The sequence below is a fragment of the Mercenaria mercenaria genome, chromosome 2 (genome assembly GCF_021730395.1).
Source record: "Mercenaria mercenaria strain notata chromosome 2, MADL_Memer_1, whole genome shotgun sequence".
Taxonomy (NCBI): domain Eukaryota; kingdom Metazoa; phylum Mollusca; class Bivalvia; order Venerida; family Veneridae; genus Mercenaria; species Mercenaria mercenaria.
The window spans coordinates 1,792,733-1,817,713 of record NC_069362.1 but is presented as its reverse complement, the minus strand read 5'-3'; the positions used below and the strand labels follow the sequence as shown (position 1 = coordinate 1,817,713).

The 24,981-nt window shown below is 37.2% G+C and overlaps 1 protein-coding gene across 3 annotated transcripts in view; it reads right to left on the bottom strand.

The window, feature by feature from the left end:
- LOC123563080 (WD repeat-containing protein 90-like) overlaps window positions 1-24,981 on the bottom strand; it is a 95,529-nt gene that overhangs the window by 3,351 nt on the left and 67,197 nt on the right. For all 3 annotated transcript variants that reach the window (XM_045355658.2, XM_053528295.1, XM_053528298.1), the window contains 16 exons: window positions 23,721-23,938; window positions 17,971-18,077; window positions 16,777-16,974; window positions 14,254-14,356; window positions 12,742-12,863; window positions 11,631-11,787; window positions 10,746-10,987; window positions 10,242-10,392; window positions 7,205-7,404; window positions 6,608-6,697; window positions 6,195-6,314; window positions 5,025-5,253; window positions 4,449-4,579; window positions 3,806-3,979; window positions 921-1,043; window positions 217-301 (listed from right to left, as the gene is read on the bottom strand). In XM_045355658.2, coding sequence (XP_045211593.2) covers window positions 217-301; window positions 921-1,043; window positions 3,806-3,979; window positions 4,449-4,579; window positions 5,025-5,253; window positions 6,195-6,314; window positions 6,608-6,697; window positions 7,205-7,404; window positions 10,242-10,392; window positions 10,746-10,987; window positions 11,631-11,787; window positions 12,742-12,863; window positions 14,254-14,356; window positions 16,777-16,974; window positions 17,971-18,077; window positions 23,721-23,938 — 2,450 coding nt within the window. The remainder of the gene's footprint in view (window positions 1-216; window positions 302-920; window positions 1,044-3,805; window positions 3,980-4,448; window positions 4,580-5,024; window positions 5,254-6,194; window positions 6,315-6,607; window positions 6,698-7,204; window positions 7,405-10,241; window positions 10,393-10,745; window positions 10,988-11,630; window positions 11,788-12,741; window positions 12,864-14,253; window positions 14,357-16,776; window positions 16,975-17,970; window positions 18,078-23,720; window positions 23,939-24,981) is intronic.

The window sequence follows — 24,981 nt, the reverse complement described above, 5'->3', positions numbered from 1 at the left end:
TCTTCTGTCAAAATTTATGGCACAAATGGTGGCACCTTGTTTGAACCATTGTCCTTCCTGAAGTCAGCTTGACAGCTTCCTTATTTGCAAGAATTCTGCATATGTTGCTAAGTTTCAAACCTCCAGCAGCGAATGGAATCAAAGTAGGCTACTTTAACTACGTGGCCAGAATGGCCTCAATCTATACAATGATGACAAATAAAATCATGTATTTACCATTAGCTCCAATAGCTATTAAAGGACACTCGGCAACAAGGTCTAAACTTCGGCACCAGTGAGTTAATGCTAAAGTTCTCAAAACCTGAAATAAATAAAGTGTTTTATATGTGCTGGGTTAAGAACCATTTTTAATATTTACAGTCCAAATGTGTTCCTTTAGATACAGTTTTATACAACTAACACATACTGGTACAGTCCCAAATGAATGTTGTGACCAAATTAGAGTCATGACTGTCCATTGGCTATGATTATTTACATACATCATGATAACATTAGTAAAATGCATAGTTTCCTAAACTTGCCAATGGAAAACATGTACATGTATTGTGATACAATGTTGGGAAGTCCACTATTTCAACAACTACCTTAAATTAATTGATAATTTTGTCCTTTCAAAGATTTATTCCTTTAAAAGAATTCAATATTAAACCTAATGATTACCCTGATGGTAACATCATGTTCACTATCACAATTTGTTCCTTAAATAAACATCTGGTTTTAAAAGGTTAAACCAATCCAGTTCTGAGAGAAATGACACTAAGTCTTGCTGTTAGGGTAAAAAATTACAGTCACTCTAATTCACTATGGACAAAACTTACATTTATGTGCATGAAAAATTCTTACAAAACCTTGTCAAAATTTTCATGCATAAGTTAAGAATCAGAATTTAAGTCAATACAGACAAAACAGAAATGCTATACCTTTCTCTGTGACAGACTGTAAAACTGCATGTTTTTCTGCATACCATACCCAGTATACACAATGATGTCTGATTCCTCAGGGGAGAATCTGGCAATACTTGGTGGCAGTTGACTATATACAGCCTGTCAAGAGTAATACATTGTAAAATAAAGTTACATACTTTCACAAATTAGTGAAAAAAAGCTCAGTAAAATTTCATTACTGTGCGTATACAGATCCAAGGTATAACACTGTAAAATCATTATTAGTGCAGGAATGATTTTCATGGATTTCTCAAAATTAAATCCAAAAGAACAAAAAAGACCCTAAAGCACTCACCTGTGTACTAGGCTTCAAGTGTGTTTTTTTAAGTACAGAGTAAGGTTTCTTCTATGTTAGCCTATATTATATATATGTCACACACACTTTTGAACCTAGGGCAATAATTTGAACACTTATGGCAGACATTACATATCTGTCATCACGCACCAAATATCAAGGCTCTATTATATCAAGGCGTTATTACTGATTCAGAGAAGAAAAGTGACCCCCTGGCAGCCTGTTTTTCGACGAATCGGAATAATTTGAACAATCTTTGTAGAGGGTCACACAAGAACCATTTGAATGCGTAAAATTATTTTAAAATTGGGTTTGCAGTTTCAAACAAGAAGATTTTTGAAATTTCCACTGTATACATATAGGGAAAACAGGCACGTGTCCAGGTGGGGGGCCAGGGGGCCTGGGCCCCCCCCCCCCCAGCTGGCTGGCTAGTTACGATTTTTATTACTATGGGCCCCTCAATTAACAAATTTATACACCAGCGCAATTGGCTTGATTTGACAGCAATACACAGGCTAAAGAGCCATAAAACCGTGTCCGGTAGTGGAAATTAGCCCCAGGCATGTTACAGGTAAAAATTTATCTGTACATGCTTCATAGCCTGGGAATCCAGTCTGACAATTTCTAACGCTACATATTTCATTGATCGCTTGCTTTTTAAACGTGGTACTTGATTCGGTAGTGGGTAGTTTTTCATTATTTTTGCTTAGAACACAAGAAATGCAGAAAAAGTTCAAAAAAATATTTTTGTGTTTTTATTTATTTTATTACTAATACTTACTTGTGAACTTAGTAAATCATTTTTCTACAAATCATGTCATTTTGTTTATCAGTTTTGAGCAGTTTTTGGTAACTTTCTTTTTAGTGAAATTACACTTATTTTTATTTTTAAATTTAATTAGAAAACAGTTTTTTATATTATGATTGAAAGAAAAGGGTAGAATGAATGAAATTTTATTCATTTGATTAAAATGTAGTATAATTATTGCTGACAATCATATAGTTTGTTTTATTATGATAAATAAAGTTGATTTTCAAACCACTAGCTTCTTTATTACTGGTAGCTGGTTATACATTGGACTGGTAGATATCAGAGCCAATACACTGAGACCTGGGTATCATACAGAAAAATGAAGTCCATACACTGTGACTGTACAATCATACATACATTGAAAAGGCTTGATGAAATGATTAAAAAATAGACTTTTCCTTAATTATATAATACATTCATGCATCCTTAAAGGTGTTTCAGGTAGCAGGAAAGTGCATCTTTTCATGTACCATATTAAAAAAATTTCGACATCGGGAGGGGATACCCCTCCCAAACCCACCCCAGGTTGGGCCCCCCCAGCAAAAAAATCCTGGACACGGGCCTGGAAAAGTGACCATGCCCTCTGGTAGCAATGTTTTTTGATGAATTGAAATAATTTGAACAATCTTGGTAAAGGATCACACATTTGGACAATCTGTGTAAAATCATTCTAAAATGGGGCCAACAGTTTCACACAAGAAGATTTTTAAAGTTTCCTCTACTATATACTTATAGGAAACTAGAATGTGTCTGTAGGACACAGGGTGCGTCTTCCCCCCCCCCCCCCCCCCCCCCCCCCACCCCCCATGGTACATTTGTCATAAATAAAGGGAAAAAATTCAAATGTTTGCAGTCTTAATGGGTATTCATTATTCTATACCATATACTTTTTGAGCTATGAGCATCACAAACAAAAAATCCACTATTTTGACTATTTCATGGGCCATAACTCTGTAATAAACGCTAAGATTCTCAAGAAGAATGCCAAGTGCGCAAGGTCACATTATGATAAAGACTCAAGCAAGATTTCATGAATTTACATTAAACACTTTTGAGCTAGGTGCGTCACATGGTGAAAATGTGCATTTTTTACTATTTCAGGGGCCATAACTCTGGAAATAGGGGGCGGACCCAGATGAAAAATAGGTGCACAAGTTCATATCATGATTAAGATTCGTGCAAGGTTTCACGAATCTATATCAAATGCTTATTGAGCTAGGCATGTCACAAGGTGAAAATGTGCATTTTTGGCTATTTCAGGGGCAATAGCTCTAAAAATAGGGGTGGAGCCAGATAAAAAATAGATGGTGTGCAAATTCATATCAAGATAAAGACTTATGCAAGGTTTTATCAATTTTTATCAAATATTTTTTTAGCTCTGGCAGCCCCTATTTGCAACCAAGCCGAACCATTTGAACAACTTTGGTAGAGGACCACCCAAGGAACATCATGGCTAAGTTTCATCAAAAGCCATTCATTGGTTTTGGAGGAGATGTCATTTAAACACAAGTGTTGATGACAGATGGACAACTTGACGCATGATGGACACAGCGTGACCACAATAGCTCACCATGAACAATTTGTGCTCAGGTGAGTTAAAAATTCTTTTAATTTTATCTTTTCCAATCTGAAATCCAAAAATTCTGACCCCCACCAATAAAACTGCAGTTTTGGTCAAAGTCACAAAATTTCATGCCCATGAAATCAAAACAATATTTCAGTATTTTATAAACTACGAGACAACATTCTAGTTACCTGATCATCCTTTGGCAGTACAGAACCATCAGGACCAAATGCTGGTGCTGGGAATGTCAGCCAATCAACAAGCTCGCAGAAATCTTTCGACCAATCAGCACTCCACACACTGACACGCCTATCTGCACTTGTAGCCAACCAAAGCAGAGGGGCGGATACTCCAACATCCTGGTCCTAGAAACATGCAACAATTTCAGCAAGTGAACAATAAAAACATAGCAAAATTATACTTGATAGTATTACATGCTGAGACCCTTGTACAGTTAATTCTGCCTACCTGTATTAGGCAGCCAGTCAGCTAACTTCCCTTACTATTTCAACTTGTCTTAAGAAACTGCCTGCTTTAAACAGTTAAACTGGTAGTACACTCCCTTAAATGGTAGCTTAATACAGGTTTGCCGGTATAAATTTTCATCGAAGGAAAGGACTGCTGACTTTTTTTTTTATCTCTCTAACATTTTAACATATCTAATTGCTTCCAAAATTAATAATCAAATATAGATATCGAATGAAGACAGAAGGTATGATAATGCCTTTTGTAGGGCCTCCAAAATCATGTCAGAACTATTTCTCTGTGTTTTTGGTTGTTTTTTTTGTGTCAAATTTAAACATAAAGAGTTTATAAAATTATGCTTAAACATACCTGTTTATTGGTAACATCTATATTAGTTATAGGTGCTCCTTTATGGTCACTAATCACTCTGACCGTCATACCTGTGGTAGGACTACTCACTGCTATCAAACCATCACTCCCACCTGAGATTATCATTGTACCTGTAATACAGATACAGTTCTGTCACATACAAGAATAAGTCACGTACAGTAATAAATCTCATCTCTACAAGAATAGCTTTGGTCACTTAAAAGTATAAAGTTCTCTGACACACTTTCCACTGCTCATACTGAATATACATAATTTAGCATAAACAGATTTCCTACAGAGCAGGGTTTTAACATTCTGAAATCAAATCAAAGAAACTTAACCATTCTATTTTGGCAGCCTTTATCCCTAATTTTTACCATTATTGTTTGTCAATTTTACCTCACATACAGATTATTCTTTTTTTGAAAATATGCCTTGTCAAATATTTTGCTTCACTTTCTTATAATGCCACGAATTCCACATTATAAGCACAAAATACATTCTAAATTATTTCTTGGCAAATCCTTGAATTTTTTCCTCTCAGCAAACATTATAAACTATCAATAGAACACCTACCATCTGATGAGAAGCTGATGGCAGTCACGGCAACAGCGTGTGGATGCATCTTGAGTACCATCTCTACCTTGTTGACATCAAACATCCGCACCGTACCATCACTGTAACCAGCGGCAATGTTTGGTAACTGATCTTTCTTCTGATATGAGGTGGCAGCTATATCTGATGACCCGTTTACCCGGTTTAACAATACTGATGACATGGGAGCAAAACTTAGGCAAGTGCATGACTGAAAAAAAAGATAAACTGAGTTACTTAATTTATGTCAAAATTAGTATAAATACAGCTGTAAAAATCTATCATGCGCAGGATAAAAAAAAAAGTTTTTGAAAGCATCTAATTAATCAGTTATATGAACAAGAGCTGTCCATAAGACAACGCGCTCAACTTTTCTCGGTGCTTTAATTAGAGCTTTGCCAGTAAAAGCTTTACCAAAAATTCTAAATTAAAAGGGGCATAACTCTGTCAAAATTCAAATCAGAGTTATGGGTATATTTCTCCTGGTGTAGACTTTGATAGTAAATAACTATTTTAAGTTTCATATCAATAGCTTTGATAGTAACAGAGATATTTGACTTTATCAAAAAATTTAACCAAAAAATTCCAAATTATAAAGGGGAATAACTCTGTCAAAATTCAAATCAAAGTTATGTGGATTGATTCTCTTGGTGTAGACTTAAATAGTAAATAACTGTTTTTAGTTTCAAGTCAATAGCTTTGATAGTAACTGAGATATTTGACTTCATAAAAAACTTTAACCAATGCTGAAGGAGATGCCGAAACCTGGGCCAATGCAATAGTTCTACTTTTTTCTTTGAAAAGTCGAACTAAAAATGACTAGACCTTCTTCCCACATCCAATAATTTCTAATATCCTATGTGAGAAACAAAGGTATAAAGACAATCACTCCGAAAGAAGGGTCATGTATTTAAGTGTTTACAGAGAACTTCCACACTATTACATGGTATCAAATATACAAGTTCCAAACTTGAAATTAAAATCTGTACAACCTGATTAAAATATACTAGACTGCTACAATCATGTTCTCAGTTTTCATTAAATTTGTAAAAAGACCATTACAAAGCTTAACTACAGTGTCCATTAAATTGTAAAAAATCAAGTATGTATATCATGCATCAGAAAAAATACTTTTAATTACATGTTCCTTACCTGATCTTTGACTTGGAACTGTAGTGCTTGTTCCCTGTCACTGATAGCCCATACTCGTAAACTACCATCATCAGCACAAGATGCCAACAGTTCATTGTTACACAGTGATAATCCATTTACCTGAAGTGTAAAACAGAAAGGTCATATTTCGCTTATACATTTTGAAGCCAAATTTGCAAAGATGACGTTGCTGTCAACAGTATTACCCTGTATCACTGATAGGAAAAACTTCATAAAAACGAAAGAAAAATGTCTGTTTAAAGTACCATCAAATCTTTTTAAACTGCCAACAAAGTTAAAACATAATCTGTATTGTAGCTCTATTTTTTACCTTTTTCGCCTTTCAACTGTAACACTACACCTGCTGCAGAATTATTCAATTATTTAAATCAGTGAAGTTCTATTGTAAATACCTTGTTCATATGGCTGGATACCAGTCTGATACTTGTTCTCTCACCCCAGTTAATGTACCACAGGGTACCAGCCAATGTTCCCACAATACCCTGTCATTCAACAAAAATATGTAAACAAATATAATCAGTACAACAGAAGTTTTTTTTCTATTCTCCAGTGGGGGGACTTGGGCAACTTATCATGGACTTCTGGACTGCATCAATCCACAAAATTAAATCCTATCGAACAAGCAAAGTGCCTATTCTTTTATCTTGGAAAGTTAAAATTCATGAATTCATATCCCAATGAAATAGCTGTTTTGGGTAAAACCCTATGCAATTAATTGATTAACAGCATTCCTATTAATAAACCTGAAATGCTGCTTTTTGTCATCATCATATGTATCAATTCAACTGTACCTGCATAATGAATATATCTTGGTAATTTTTTCAAAGACTGTTGGGACACAAGTTGAAGTAGCAGCAGAACTGCAATTTTGGTTTACACACCAGTTCTTAACCTTAAGCTGGATTTGAGACATGACAATATCATGATAACAAATTATTTATGTTAAAATATCAAAAACTCCATATAAGAATACAATCAACCCCTCTTACCATGTCCATGGCCTCATCAAATGCAGCAGATACTATAGCACCGTCTAAATTCATCTCGTCTTCCATGGTCAGACCTCCCGTGCGCATGTTATACATTTCCCCAGGGAGCCTCATTTCCCCTACACCCACCACTGACCACACCCGCACATTCTTTCCCTCACTACCAGTCAGCAGTAAATTACCTCTGTTTATAATCACATCTGTAATAAAGAATTCATATTCTGTATTGTCAGGTTGTCAACAAAGTAGTTCCAGGTGCCCAAGCTGTTTTATGTCGAGCACAAGAGGTCACAGAGTGATCTTGGCGCCCACCAATGTGCCATTTTTTAGTGTTCCAAATTTCAAGATTTAGTGACTAGCTCAAGGTCAAATTTCATTTCCGTACACAACACTGTGCATGTGGTCCAAATTCGAAAGCTGTAGCTTGAGAAATGTGAAAGTAGGTCACTAGATCAATTTCAAGGACAAAGTTCTTTGTACACAAAACTATGCATGCGCATCAAGTTTGAAGGCTGTAGTTTGAGAAATTTGAAATAGGTCACTAGGTCAATCTTAAGGTCAAAGTTTATTTCGGTACACAAAACTATGCAAGTGGTCCAAATTTGAAGGCTGTAGCTTGAGAAATGTGGAAGTAGGTCACTAGGTCAAAATCAAGGTCAAATTTCACTTCAGAACACAAATCTATGCATGTGGTCCAAATTTGAAGCCTGTACCTTCAAAAATGTGAAAGTAGGTCACTGTCAAGGTCAAAGTTTGTTTCGGTACACAATCCTATGCATGTGGTCTAAATTTGAAGCCTGTAGCTACAGAAATGTGAAAGTAGGTCGCTAGGTCAATCTAAAGGTCAAAGTTCATTTCGGTACACAAAACTATGCAAGTGGTCCAAATTTGAAGGCTGTAGCTTGAGTAATGTGAAAGTAGGTCACTAGGTCAAAATCAAGGTCAAATTTAATTTCGGAATACAAAACTATTCATGTGGTCCAAATTTGAAGCCTGTACCTTCAAAAAGGTGGAAGTAGGTCACTAGGTCAATGTAAAGGTCAAAGTTTGTTTCAGTACACAAAACCATGCAAGTGGTCCAAATTTGAAGGCTGTAGCTTGAGAAATGTGAAAGTAGGTCACTAGGTCAAAGTCAAGGTCAAATTTCATTTCAGAATACAGAACTGTGCATGTGGTCTAAATTTTAAGCCTGTACCTTCAAAAATGTGAAAGTAGGTCACTAGGTCAATGTAAAGGTCAAAGTTTGTTTTGGTACATAAAACCATGCATGTGGTCCAAATTTGAAGGCTGTAGGTTGAGAAATGTGAAAGCAGGTCACTGGGTCAAAATCAAGGTCAAATTTCATTTCGGAACACGAAACTATGCATGTGGTCCAAATTTGAAGCCTGTACCTTCAAAAAGGTGAAAGTAGGTCACTAGGTCAATGTCAAGGTCAAAGTTTCTTTCAGTGCACAAAACCATGCATGAGGTCCAAATTTGAAGGTTGTAGCTACAGAAATGTGAAAGTAGGTCACTAGGTCAAAATCAAGGTCAACTCATGTCAAGGTTCATCTTGCCACTCAAAACCATACATGTGGTCCAAATCTGAATGTTGTAGGTTATTGACAAGAAGTTTTTAAAAGCTTTTCCCTATATAAGTCTATAATATAGAACCATGTGACCCCCAGGGCGGGGCCATATTTGACCCTAGGGGGATAATTTTAACAAACTTGGGTAGAGAACCACCAGATGATGATACATTACAAATATCAAAGCCCTAGGCTTTGTGGTTTGGACAAGAAGATTTTCAAAGTTTTTCCCTATATAAGTCTATGTAAACAATGTGACCCCCGGGGCAGGGCCATATTTGACCCTACGGGGATAATTTGAACAATCTTAGTAGAAGACCACTAGATGATGTCACATACAAAATATCAATGCCCTAGGCCCTGTGGTTTTGGACAAGAGGTTTTTCAAAGTTTTTCCTTATATAAGTCTATATAAACCATGTGACCCCCGGGGCGGGGCCATATTAGACCACAGGGAAATAATTTGAATCATCTTGGTAGAGGACCGGTAGATGATGCTTCATACCAAATATCAAAGCCCTAGGCTCTGTGGTTTTGAACAAGAAGATATTCAAAGTTTTTCCCTACATAAATCTTTGTAAATTATAGAAATAAACAAAGGGCCATAACTCACTCATAGATTGTTGAACCAGTCTGATTTTCCGGGGGAAACAACTAGGGTACCAATACATCATTCTGACAAAGTTTGGTCAAAATCCCCCCAGTAGTTTCTGAGGAGATGCGATAACGAAAAATTGTTAACGGACGGACGGACGGAATGACGGACCACGGATGCAGAGTGATTTGAATAGCCCACCATCTGATGATGGTGGGCTAAAAAAAAGTGAAATGGTTGAAAGTTGATGTTATGTACCTAATATAATCATTCAGTATGAAAAGTTATTTTCACTTTCTAGTAAATATTCAACATTAAGCATCCACTTAAAAAGTGATATATCCAAAACCGTGATTTATCATTGAATATTAAAATCGTTGTTGGGAGGTTAGATGCGAAGGAATATCACGAGGAAGCAGTCTAAGGTTATGACGTAATAACTGTCACTCTAGAAAAACAAATTGTTGAATAATAACGCAAAGTTTTCAGCCTTCTTTGTTTAATAGGGAAACAAAATTAGTCGTGTTAGAATACTGTTACAATTCAAACGGCAAATATCAAATTAGGAATTTATCTGAATGATTCCTCCATAATAACTCCCCAAACTACCACTATACCATACTAAAATTAGGTTTTGCAACACTGTTCATGGATGAAATATTCTTCAGTCAAAAATTCTGTCCTGACAGGTAAACAGTCACACCTGTATTAAGCAATCTAAACAATCTGGCTGTTTAAGACAATATGAAATTAGAACAAAACATGAATTTGAGAAGATAGCTGACTGCCCACTTCCTAATATAGGGTCAACTTGATATGCATTCTCCCTGCTTAATTTTAGTTTCCAGCATTAGTTCCTTCTACGGGTACTTACCTATCTCTGAGCTATCAGCTTCCCAGTGCATAAAGCAGCTGTTGTTGTTGGTATCCCAGGCTGCAACTTTACCATTACTGGTTCCCGTGTATAAGGTGCTGTCCCCAGCATACACAATACATGTAAACTCTACACACTCTTTCTTCACACCCTGAAATCAGAAGTCCTTAGTTCAAATACCACAGAAAACAACAAAGGTTTAGAAATCAATACTTTTCTTCGTCTGTACACAAAGTAATTCCCACATGTTAGAAACAGCATCTACTTGAAGTTTTCCAAATGAATCCATAAATCAAAGTTTTGAACTTGAATGACAGTTTATCAAAACGAACTTTTTATCCTGACTGTACATATCTAATCATCATAACTCAAAAGAAATTTTGTAAGTTCTGACATACAAATTTTATCTAATGTTACTTACAAAGCATTCTGCTTATATTCTTTACAGTAAAAGCTTAATATCTGAAAGGAAAACAATTTAAAAAAGGTTTTCCTTTAACTTACAGATCCCTTGACATAAAGAAGATCATCTGGCACCTCTCCTTCATGCACATTGAGACAGATGTTTGATGTCGTCTCATCCAGTAACCAGAACAATACTGTACCATTTTGGCCTACGGACGAGAACTCGTTCACTGTGTATGGATCCCAACGTAGGTCATGGATTGGACTAGCTGCCTTTGATGTAGTCAGGATACAGTAATTATGTGTACTCCAGATAACTATTGTACAATCTCTATAGTCCCCTACAGTAAAGAAATAGAATAACAAATTAAATGCTTTTTCTCAAGACTTTGATATATAGTTTGTTTTGGGTTTACCAATGTTTTTCAATAGTATTTCAGTTATGTAATGGTTGGCAATTAACCTAACCAGTGTTCTTGGATTCTGTACCAATACTAAACTGTTTTCTGCAAGTAACTGCCAGCATCTCCACATGAATCAGAAGTGGAAGATGATTCATTTCAAACTCTAGCCTTTTATCAATTATCACATAACACAAACACCTCACTAGGGGATCAAACTCATGAACTTTGCTCTGCAGATCTGGGTTCTCACTATTGATCTAAGAAGGTGGGCCTTAATACCAATAACTTAACATATAAATGTTCTCATTTTTATGAAGCAAACACCTCTGCTCTGTCTCCTCCATCAGGTACTGGCCAGCAACGTAACAAAGAATTTAATGTCATAATAAAAGTAAATATTTTAATGATGTTTCATATCTTATGATATACCTTAACTGCCTTCAAGTCAAAAATTGCAGTTCAAATTCATAACTCTTCATTAGTAAAATCTGACATAAAATCTGAAGACGATTTTATTTACAACTGTTTTAATAGGTCTCAAGGAATTCCTACAGATTGTCAGCTTACCAAAATAACTTACCAACAGAGACAAGAAATTTATCATCTCTGGAGAAAGCCAAACAAACAATATCAAACTCGTGATGGGACAACACCTTCTTACAAACCAGAGACTGCAGGTCCCATATACATATCTGACTGCCAGACATCTCAAAACTACCACTGGCTGAAGCTAGTGTCTGAAAAGAAAACTTGGGAACTGAACAATATATACATGGGAATTTTGATATTTCATGTGACCTTTAATTTAAACAAGAGGGCCATGAAGGCCCTGTATCACTAACCTGACCTATTGACCTAAAGATCATCAAGATTAACATTCTGACCAAGTTTCATTAAGATATGCTCCTAAATGTGGCCTCAAAAGTGTTAAATAGCTTTTCCTTTTATTTGACCCGGTGACCTAGTTTTTGATCGACATGACCCAGATTCAAACTTGACCTAAAGATCATCAAGATTAACATTCTAAGTTTCATGAAGATACAGTCATAAATGTGGCCTCTAGAGTGTTAACAAGCTTTTCCTTTGATTTGTCCTAGGGACCTTATTTTTGACCCCACCTGACCCAGATTTGAAATTGACCTATAGATCATCAAGATTAACATTCTGACCAAGTTTCATTAAGATATGTTCATAAATTTGGCCTCTACAGTATAAACTAGCTTTCCTTTGATCTGACCTGGTGACCTAGTTTTTGATCCTACATGACACAGATTCAAACTGGACCTTGAGATAATCAAGATTAACATTCTGACCAAGTTTCATGAAGATACAGTCATAAATCTGGCCCCTAGTGATGTTAACAAGCTTTCCTTTGATTTGACCTGGTGACCTAGTTTTTGACCCCAGATGACCCTATATCAATCTTTTTGAGAATCATGTGTAATTTTACAAATAGTGTTCACCAATTTCAAAGTTCTGTCTTTATTTTTCATTAATTTTCTCATCAATAAATACAAGTGGTGTTTTGGAATATGTCTTCCTCTTAATCCTGATACAATACTAACTCTTAGATAAGGATTAATATTCCAAAGATTCATGTCCCACCCTCACTGTATTATTGCAGTTTATTGGACAACCCTCTATGAAATACTACAGTTTAATGACCAACCCTCAGTATATAAGAATGTTACCTGGCAATCATTCTGCAGTGCTAAAGTTGATATTTCCTCTACATGTCCAGCCAGGTGTTTCTGTGAACTGTTGTTAAGGTCTTCTATAATAATGGTGTTACCAGTTGTGTATACAAACAGACCTGAAATATAGACACATGAATATTTCATCAAGAAAATACCATCATGTGTATCATCATATGTAAATCTTCAGTAACAGAGTATACCTTAAAAGATTTTTGTTGTATTTGTCATTCCTAAAAAATGTACCTAGTTACCTCTGCATTAACTAACATTAGAGCTGCTTTCGAGAAAAGCGCATGTCTCCCACACCTGCCTTATCATCTGAATAGTTATGTATCTGAGTCAAACATGCACTCATGACTTACAGTGCGGATGCTGACATGTGATTTTTGGTAATTCAAGGGCCTTAATTCTGAAGTGACTGGGTCAATTTGGCTTGTTATCAAACTTGGCAGAGGACTTATTGGCAAACACATTTTGCTCAAGTCTGGTTAAGATCAAATGAGAAATATTCAACTTAGAAGGGACAAGATTTGTGACAGACAGACAGACAGACATACAGACAATAGTACTGTATTTTAACATGAAATAATGCTTTACAAATTTCACCAATGCTGATCTGTTTTTAGTGAAATATAAGGAAGTTCTTTCTACAGGTATCAACTGACCTGTGATTAAATGTTCAATATGTATGTGTCTAATAATACATTTTCGTACGAGTTAATGCAAATGTATTGAAAATATGACAAGCTAAATAGTAACACACAGTTGTTTTGTTCTTCTTGGATTCAACGTAACTCTAGCACAAATCAGACCATACATAATGGTGACTGGATGGTGTGGAAAGTCTCCCCAAGTGCCCCCCTCCTCCTAGCATTGTTTTATGTATAGTTGACACCAGGGTAAGCCACTGATCTTCTGTAGACAGCTGGATGGCCAAGCATAGGCAGACACCAGGGTACACCACCAATCTTCTGTAGACAGCTGGATGGCCAAGCATAGGCGGACACCAGGGTAAGCCACTGATCTTCAGTAGACAGCTGGATGCCAAGCATAGGCGGACACCAGGGTAAGCCACTGATCTTCTGTAGACAGCTGGATGGCCAACCATAGGCGGACACCAGGGTAAGCCACTGATCTTCTGTAGACAGCTGGATGGCCAAGCATAGGCGGACACCAGGGTAAGCCACTGATCTTCTGTAGACAGCTGGATGGCCAAGCATAGGCTGACACCAGGGTAAAGCCACTGATCTTCTGTAGACAGCTGGATGGCCAAGCATAGGTGGACCCCAGGGTAAAGCCACTGATCTTCTGTAGACAGCTGGATGGCTTCTTCACATGAAGAATTCTACTCCAAAACTCAGACTCCACATCAGTGAGGGGCAAGTGTTTTCCTGTCAGTGACCTTTACTGCACAACCAAAAAGGCCTCTAATTACACATGCAATTTACAAACTTTCGGGCTAACTAAAGATTTTGGGAAAATATGATACTATGTTATTTAACATACCAGTATCCGGATGCCAGACCATGTTGTTTCTGGCATTACCATTATACCCTATAACAGACCTAAGTCTGATACCAGCCTGATTTGGAGGGGCTGTATATCTTCTCTGAAATAAAAATATGGCATTTTTCAAATTCAAAGTAAAATCATATCTGTTACTTCCCAATGCAAAGAACATATCAAATCAAACTATATTCTCATACTAACATATCTACATGTATATAAAGTATTCAAAGCATTAATACCGTGTTCACACTAGCAGAACGGTTTTATTTTTATTATGCACTAATTGGCTATAATTGGTATTTGACATTCAAAACCCATCAAAATATAATCTAGTTTGCGTCCACACTAGGCAAAGAAATGTGGTTTAAATATATACATGCAATGTTGGAAGTTAACAAATATCTTGCAATAAGCAAAATAGGTTACAAAGAATTGAGACTAACAGAAACAAGAAGAGGTCATCAATATTTAAACTTCTGTGTTCATCTAAGAATTTCTGTCCATTCAATCTTTTGTCCATTTTGAGAGTCAGCATGACTGCATATCGCAATTTAATGTTTTTGTTTCAACAACAGTCCAATAACTTTTGCCAGCCACAGCATCAATTGTTTGATACAAAAGATAAACACATGGTATTCTTCCTCAAAAAGGTAAGATCTGTGGATTTGGGATTGTAAAAACCAGTTATAACCCACATTTGCGTTCACATTTGTAAAATAATGTAGCATTACTTTTTAATGTAGCATTAAAACCACCTCCAGAGGTAGTTTTAATGCTACAATACAGAAACCACTTGACCTTTACAAAATTCATGTTTTACACCACATATAGTGTGGACGCAAGCAAGTTTAAAAAATAAACCCAAGTTAATGTAGGATTAAAAACGTAGTCTGAACACGGTATAAATGTCAGTTTTAAGACTAAATTTCCTTAGTAGTAACTTAGTATAACAAAATACGAATAAAATAATCTGATGTCTTTTATGTTGTTTTCAAAGTTAATTTGGTGAAAAAAACTCAGATCGGTACAAAATCATCATTTTTGTGGAAAACAATAAATTTTGTTTTGGACAAGATTACTATGAAGACATAAATTTGTGGATTTCAATTTTTAAAGACAAAATCAATGAGAATATATAATGTCTGTTTGGGATACAATTCCACAGACTGATGCAACCATAACAAGAGGGTCATGATGACCCTGGATCGCTCACCTGAGTAATATGAGCTACATGTTTCAAATGTCAAACTGATGACTTTTAGAATTTTTTTGGAAGATTTTCCGATGTACAATCAAGTAACCCCTGGGGCGGGGCCAATTTTACCCCGGGGATCATGATCTGAAAAAAGTTTGTAGAAGTCTACTAGGCAATGTTACATATCAAATATCTAAGATCTAGGCCTTCTGGTTTATTTTTAGCAAATTTATGAAGATTTCCCTATGTATAATCAAGTAACCCCTGGGGCTGGGTCAATTTGACCCTGGGGGTGTCAAGATTTGAACAAATTTTGTAGAGGTCCACTAGGCAATGCTACATGTCAAATATCTAAGCTCTAGGCCTTCTGGTTTATTTTTAGAAAATTTTGAAGATTTTTCTATGTACAATCAAGTAACCCCATGGGGCAGGGTCAATTTTGACCCCGGGGGGTCATGATTTGAACAAATTTTGTAGAGGTTCACTAGGCAATGCTACATGTCAAATATCTAAGCTCTAGGCCTTCTGGTTTATTTTTGGAAAATTTTTGAACATTTTCCTATGCAAAATCAAGTGACCCCTGGTGCGGGGTCATGATTTGAACAAATTTTGTAGAGGTCCACTAGGCAATGCTACATGTCAAATATCTAAGCTCTAGGCCTTCTGGTTTATTTTCTTAATTTTTTCCTATAGAAATCTATGTAAAATCAAGTGACCCCCTGGGGCGGGGTCAATTTTAACCCTGGGGTCATGATTTGAACAACTTTAGTAGAGGTCCACTAGGCAATGGTACACGTCAAATATCTAAGCTCTAGGGCTTCTGGTTTTTGAGAAGAAGATTTTTTAAGATTTTCCTATGTAAAATCATATGACCCCTGGGGCAGGGTCAATTTTGATCCCAGGGTCATGATTTGAACAAAGTTGGTAGAGGTCCACTAGGCAATGCTTCACACTAAATATCTAAGCTCTAGGGCTTCTGGTTTTTGAGAAGAAGATTTTTAAAGTTTTTCCTTTTGGTTGCCATGGCAACCAGAGTTCTGCATAGTTTGAATGAAATTGGCCTAGCGGTTTATGAGGAGATGTCGTTTGAAGTAAAAGTTTACGGACGCCGGACGGTGAGTGATCACAATAGCTCATGCTGAGCCTTTGACTCAGGTGAGCTAAAAAGCAGACCACCAAAATATTTAATGATTTCGCATATGCATTGTCTTGCTTTTGCTGTATTTGAATTTAAAATGTTCATGAACCCAAGGAATCTGTGTTGTATTTAGCTATGTATAAACAGATTACAAAATTTAAAATATTTAATACAAATCAGTACATACCTGCGCCATTGCATGTTTTTTCTCTCTCTGAACAAAATGTTTAAATGCTCCAGGTTTAGTTATTTCTGCCTCTGTGTGTTTCTTTCTGGGTGTCATACCCATAGGTGCTGCCCGCTTACATGGCATCCTTGATGGGGTGGTGTGTCGTGTAAATTGCTGACCATACTGGCCATTAGTTATTGCCTCACTCTCATTGTCCTACAAGAAAATATAAACACACAACTATCACAACCTGATACATAGTGGAAAACTTACAAAATGTCATTTTGTTGGTATAAACTTATTTCACACTAAAACTTCTGTTATCAAGGCTTGCGGCTTCCTAGATTCCTGGCCGGTACTTCAACCATGGTAAAGGTTAGGGAAACCACATCCAAATCAGTTTTGGCTTGTTGGTGATGAAAGCTTCACGCTTAATTGAACCACTCGAGTCCACTTCAAGTACAGGATTAATATTAGAAGATGCAGTTGTCACTTGGCCCAAGTAGAGCTTGAACCCGCAACTCCACAGACTGAGCAGTACCCTAACCACTAGACCACTGCTCCCCTTCTGAATAAGATGAATTCAACCTTACACTAGGATTTAAAACCAAAACTTTTCAGTCCATATCTTCAAAGCTTTATGTCTGTCTGTTTTCTGTTATAAGAATGTCTCATTAAGAACAATTAGATTATAAAATCCTCACTCTAAGTTACATTGTAAAACTTTTAATTTTAAAAGTCATTTAATTTTTTTTTCTGTCAGAGATCCTTAAAATATTCAGGAAAAAACTGAGATCATACTAAATACAAAACAAGAGCACCTGAATGCGGAGCAATATATGCCCGAAGGTATGGCCTTTGACCCCTAAATGTGTACGTGACCCTGAAGCAAGCCATCCGAAACATGCGCTCTGCATATCGTCTGATGTGGTGAACATTTGTGCCAAGTTTCTTTAAAATCTTTTAAGTTACAGAGCAGACATGAAACAAACTCATATGAACTTGGACCCTAAGTGTGACTTTGACCTTGAAGCGAGCCATCCAAGTGCCCTGCATATCGTCTAGGTGTGGTGAACATTTGTGTCAAGTTTCTTCGAAATCCTTCAAGGCGTTCAAGAGTTACAGAGCAGACACCAAACTGAAAACGGACAGACAGACGGACACCAGCATGGTAACATTAATAAGTCCCTTCAGGCATATAATAAAACATACTGGTTCTAAGTATTCATCGTCAGACTGGTTGTTAGAAATTCTCTCTTGCTGTCTGAGTGCAGCTGCTAAGACAGGTTCCTTCTCTGATGAAACTGATTCTATATCATCTGTAACAGAAAATTTTTAATATAACCATCTAAAGAACATGGGAAAATTAAAAAAAAAATTCTGTATCAGTCTCAACAAGGCAGTCTGAAAGACAACTAAATCCCCCGCCAATGTTATGGACAGTGAAAGGGTAAACCTTTGACCCTGATCTGTGACCTTGACCTTGAATCCTTGAATCGACATGACTGACTCATAAATTCTGCACATCATCTTGGTGAGGTGATCATTTGACCCAAGTTTCATGAAAATCCTCCAAGGGGTTTAGGAGATACAGAGCTTAAACCTTTGACCTCGATTTGTGACCTTGACCTTGAGCTGACCTAGCTGAATCATGAGTTCTTGATGTGGTAATCATTTGACCCAAGTTTAATGAAAATCCTTCAAGGGGTTTAGGAGATACAGAGTTAACACAAATGGAATGCTCAAACCTTTGTGACCTTGACCTTGAGCTGGTATGGCTAACTCATGGGTTTTGCACATTGTCTTGATGTGGTAATTATTTGACCCAGGTTTCATGAAAATCCTTCAAGGGGTTTAGGAGATGCAGAGCGGACACAAAATGGAAGGCTCAAACCTTTGACCCTGAGTTGTGACCTTGACCTTGAGCTAACAGAACTGACTCATAAGTTCTGCACATTGTCTTGATGAGGTGATCATTTGAATCAGGTTTCATGAAAATCCTTTAAGGGGTTAAGGAGAAGCAGAGCGGACACAAAGTGGAAAGCTCAAACCTTTAACCCTAAGTTGTGACCTTGACCTTGAGCCGGCATGGCTGACTCACATGTTCTGCACATCATCTTGATGAGGTGATCATTTGACCCAAGTTTCATGAAAATACTTCAAGGATTTAGGAGATATGGACCGGACACGAAAGTGTTATGGACAGACAGATGGAAGGACGAACGGAAAGACGGAGACCATTCCTGTAACCCCCCACCACTCGTGGCGGGGGATAAACAAATAATTTGATCTCTACCACAAACATGACTTTATGTAAATTATTTTTAGGTCAAAGTTAAGCTGTAATCACCATATGAACTGAGGTACCTAAAAGCTGTTGACTTAATATCTGAAGTTTGCATACCGTGCTCTGATATACATACTAAGCATTGGGAATCAATGAAAAAAATCAAGTTACGACATGTTAGGAAAATCTAAAGAAACTTATATATTAAATCTCTTTTTTTTTTCAAATGAGTTTTTTTAAAGGGTAAGGAAGCCCGCCCGCTTAGCTCAGCAGGTAAGAGCGTTGGTCTACAGATCGCGAGTTCGATCCTCGGGCGGGGCGTATGTTCTCCGTGACTATTTGATAAACGACATTGTGTCTGAAATCATTAGTCCTCCACCTCTGATTCATGTGGGGAAGTTGGCAGTTACTTGCGGAGAACAGGTTTGTACTGGTACAGAATCCAGGAACACTGGTTAGGTTAACTGCCTGACGTTATATAACTGAAATTCAGTTGAAAAATGGCGTTAAACCCAAAACAAACAAAACAAGAGGACCATGATGGTCCTGAATCGCTCACCTCTTCCCACATGACCCAGTTTTGAGTATGACGTCGTTTCTTCAATTATTTGACATAGTTTTGAACTTGACCTAGGTATTATCAAGATAAAAATTCTGACCAATTTTCATGAAGATCCATTGAAAAATATGGTCTCTAGAGAGGTAACAAGGTTTTTCTATTATTTGACCTACTGACCTAGTTTTCGAAGGTACGTGACCCTGTTTTGAACTTTACCTAGATATCATCAAGGTGAACATTCTCACTAATTTTCATGAAGATCTCATGAAAAATATGGCCTCTAGAGAGGTCATAAGGTTTTTCTATTTTTATACCTACTGGCCTAGTTTTTGACCGCACGTGACCCGGTTTCGAAACTGACCTAGATATCATCAAGGTGAACATTCTCACCAATTTTCATGAAGAACAATTGAAAAATATGGCCTCTAGAGAGGTCAAAAGATTTTAATAATTTTAGACCTACTGACCTTGTTTTTTACCGCAGTTGACAAAGTTTCAAACTTGACCTAGATATCATCAAGATGAACATTCAGACCAACTTTCATACAGATCCCATGAAAAGTATGTCCTCTAGAGAGGTCACAAGGTTTTTTTTTATTATTTGACCTACTGACCTAGTTTTTTAAAGCACGTGACCCAGTTTCAAACTTGACCTAGATATCATCAAGGTGAACATTCTGACCAATTTTCATGGAGATCCATTCACAAGTATGGCCTCTAGAGAGGTCACAAGGTTTTTCTATTTTTAGACCTACTGACCTAGTTTTTGATGCAGTTGACCCAGTTTCAAACTTGACCTAGATATCATCAAGATGAACATTCAGACCAATTTTCATACAGATCCCATGAAAAATATGGCCTTTAGAGAGGTCACAAGGTTTTTCTATTATTTGACCTACTGACCTAGTTTTTGAAGGCATGTGACCCAGTTTCGAAACTGACCTAGATATCATCAAGTTGAATATTCAGACCAACTTTCATACAGATCCCATGAAAAATATGGCCTCTAGAGAGGTCACAAGGTTTTTCTATTATTTGACCTACTGACCTAGTTTTTGAAGGCATGTGAACCACTTTCGAACTTGATTTAGATATCATCAAGATGAACATTCTGACCAATTTTCATGAAGATCTCGTGAAATATATGGCCTCTAGAGAGGTCACAAGGTTTTTCTATTTTTAGACCTACTGACCTAGTTTTTGAACGCATGTGACCCAGTTTCGAACTTGACCTAGATATCATCAAGATAAACACTCAGACCAACTTTCATACAGATCCCATGAAAAATATGACCTTTAGAGAGGTCACAAGGTTTTTCTATTATTTGACCTACTGACCTAGTTTTTGAAGGCACGTGACCCAGTTTCGAACTTGACCTAGATATCATCAAGGTGAACGTTCTGACCAATTTTCATGAAATTCTTGTGAAATATATGGCCTCTAGAGAGGTCACAAGGTTTTTCTATTTTCAGACCTACTGACCTAGTTTTTGACCGCACGTGACCCAGTTTTGAACTTGACCTAGATATCATCAAGATGAACATTCTGACCAATTTTCATACAGATCCCATGAAAAATATGGCCTTTAGAGAGGTCACAAGGTTTTTCTATTATTTGACCTACTGACCTAGTTTTTGAAGGCATGTGACCCACTTTAGAACTTGATCTAGATATCATCAAGATGAACATTCAGACCAACTTTCATACAGATCCCATGAAAAATATGGCCTCTAGAGAGGTCACAAGGTTTTTCTATTATTTGACCTACTGACCTAGTTTTTGATGGCACTTGACCCACTTTCGAACTTGACCTAGATATCATCAAGATGAACATTCTGACCAATTTTCATGAAGATCTCATGAAATATTTGGCCTGTAGAGAGGTCACAAGGTTTTTCTATATTTAGACCTACTGACTTAGTTTTTGACCGCACATGACCCAGTTTTGAACTTGACCTAGATATCATCAAGATGAACACTCAGACCAACTTTCATACAGATCCCATGAAAAATATGGCCTTCAGAGAGGTCACAAGGTTTTTCTATTATTTGACCTACTGACTTAGTTTTTGAAGGCACGTGACCCAGTTTCGAACTTGACCTAGATATCATCAAGATGAACGTTCTGACCAATTTTCATGAAGATCTTGTGAAATATATGGCCTCTAGAGAGGTCACAAGGTTTTTCTATTTTTAGACCTACTGACCTAGTTTTTGAAGGCAGGTGACCCAGTTTCGAACTTGACCTAGATATCGTCAAGGTGAACATTCTGACCAATTTTCATGAAGATCTTGTGAAATATATGGCCTCTAGATAGGTCACAAGGTTTTTCTATTTTTAGACCTACTGACCTAGTTTTTGATGGCACGTGACCCAGTTTCGAACTTGACCTAGATATCGTCAAGGTGAACATTCTGACCAATTTTCATGAAGATCTTATGAAATATAAGGCCTCTAGAGAGGTCACAAGGTTTTTCTATTTTTAGACCTACTGACCTTGTTTTTGACGGTACGTGACCCAGTTTCGAACTTGACCTAGATATCATCAAGATGAACATTCTGACCAACTTTCATAAAGATCCCATGAAAAATGTGACCTCTAGAGTGGTCACAAGCAAAAGTTTACGGACGGACGCACGGACGGACGACGGACACCACGCGATCACAAAAGCTCACCTTGTCACTTTGTGACAGGTGAGCTAAAAACAAAAAATAAAGGGTAAGGAAAGCCTGAAAATAAGTTAATTTTATATGAAAGCCATCATCAAGCCTTTCATAACGCTGAAAGAATTTTATTAGAAGCTCAATAAATTACCAATAACCTATATTAAATTTTTACTGAGGTATCTAAAGTTAACGCAACTGATGTGCAGGTACAGTCAAACCTGTCTTAAGCAGCCATCCAGGAGAAGCAGACAATTTTGCCGCTTAAGCCAGGCGACCGCTGATCGGAGGTGCAGCCAGTATATGTATTTCAGACTTCTGACCAGTTTAGCCTTTAGGCCAATTTCTTTTTCAGTTTTCTAGTATTATTTTACCAGGATACATTGGCATGCATTTGTCTTTGCAATACGAATGGTTTTCTTAGCAATCTAAAACTCTGGCGTTATCTTTTTTTTTACAACAAAAATTGTTAGAGACAATTTTCCAATTTCAAAACAAGCTTCAATTTTCGCCATTTTGTCAATGCTAAAATCTAAGATTGCCGTTACATTCCGCAAAAGATCGAGTGGTTTATATTTCGTTCAAACATAATAAATCTCGTATAAATTTAAACGTATTCTGATGATTTGTTTGTTTGTTTTTTTGGGTTTAACGCTGTTTTTCAACAGTATTTCAGTTATATAACGGCGGGCAGTTAACCTAACCAGTGTTCCTGGATTCTGTACCAGTACAAACCTGTTCTCCGCAAGTAACTGCCAACTTCCTCACATGAATCAGAGGTGGAGGACTAATGATTTCAGACACAATGTCGTTTATCAAATAGTCACGGAGAACATACGCCCCGCCCGAGGATCGAACTCGCGACCCCGCGATCTGTAGACCAACGCTCCTACCTACTGAGCTAAGCGGGCGGGCTGTATTTTGATGAAAGAAATACAAAAAAAATCAAAAATATTATGCTACTAATTAGATATCGAGTATTATCTTTAACCGAGATCAAACTGTGAACAAAAAAATTGACACGAGGTGACATGCTAATTGCCAATAATTACTGGCAACTTGATCGTAACAAAACGGGGATCACACCTTTGGTTATCAATTTTAATTGGATCACACCTTTGGTTATCAATTTTAATTGAGAAGCTCATGTCATTTTGTTGTTCTTGTGGTAAACTCAAGCGAAACTTAGCAATCACGTGTTTCTCAAAAATCGGGTATCTTTGGCGATTATCATCTAAAAATAATTAGTTTTGGAAGAAACACGGCCGCTGAAAGCTGTCAAATACAGCGATCGGGAGGCAATTTCGGTGGCCGCTGTATAAAGTGATGAAATAAAGGAAAATCTGTCGGGGGCCTTAGAAAATGACCGCTAAATGGAGGTGACAACTGATCGGAGGTGACGGTTAGTGTGGGTTAGACTGTAGTTACAAATGCCAAGAATGATACTTACCATCATATGGGAATTTTCTGATGGAACTGAGGTCTCCTATCCTTCCTGGAGAATCTTCTCGTGCTGGACGGGGTGGGGTACGTCGTGGCATGTCAAGGAATGATTCTCCCAGACTTTCTCGACCAGGACTACATGCATTATGGTTTTCTCTGAATGAGACAGTTGTTGGCTTGTCTGTGTGGCCTGTTAGATAGTCCTTCTCTCTATACTCACGTCCTCTGTGCAAAAAGTTCTAACTGAGTTAAGCAGCAAGATAGTATTAAAGCAATCATATATAAATGTAATACATGTTACTGTTGATCTCTTATTGTAAAACCATTTCCTTTTTGTGGGCATGAAATTTCATGGTTTTGGTCAAAACAGCAATTTCGTGGGGATATGAATTCGTGGATTTCAACTTTTGAACATAAAATGAATGGGACTTTTAACATGTTCGTGGGATTATTATTATTATACCAGATTTATATAGCGCCCTTTTCATGATCAATTTCACGTTCAAAGGCGCTTTACATAGTTCGAATGCAGCCACACAGGGCGCATAATTCATCCTCTACTAGTACAGACACAGAGTGATCTGACCAGAGGGACAGAGTGAGACAAAGCCCCCATGACAGAGAGATCAGAAATCAGATACAGGCTTGTCCGGCTAACTTAGCCTAGCTCGTTGCAAATAGACAGCCTGCTTCTTTAACGTGCCCAGTGTATAGCACTGATACACGCAAGATTGCCTGGGTTCCGGACCAGTACACCTCTAGTTGGGTGGGAAACACTGAAAAGTGTTTCTGAAAAGTCCCGAGTAGCTGCCGGGGATCGAACCCCCGACCTCAGGATTGGAAGGCCAGTGTGCAAACCACTGAGCTATCTGTCCACCATTAAATTTTGTGGATTGACTCAGATGTGGGTGATGATGTGGAACAACTACGTCAAGTTTGAATCAAATGCATTTCGTAAGACTTGAGATACAGTGAAAATGCATCAAAATTAACCTTAAATTCTAAGTCAAGGGGGCATAATTCATGAATAATTGGTGCCAGAGTTATGCATCTTGTGTCGTATGATGCGGGTGATGATGTTGAACAATAATTTTAAGTTTGAATCAAATTCATTCAGTAATAACAGAGATAGAGTGAAAGTGCATCAAGACTTTAACCTAAAATTCTAAGTAAAAAGGGGGAATAATTCATGAAAAATTTGTGCCAGAGTTATGCACCTTGTGTCATATGATGATGGTGATGATGTTGAACATCTATTTTAAGTAGGA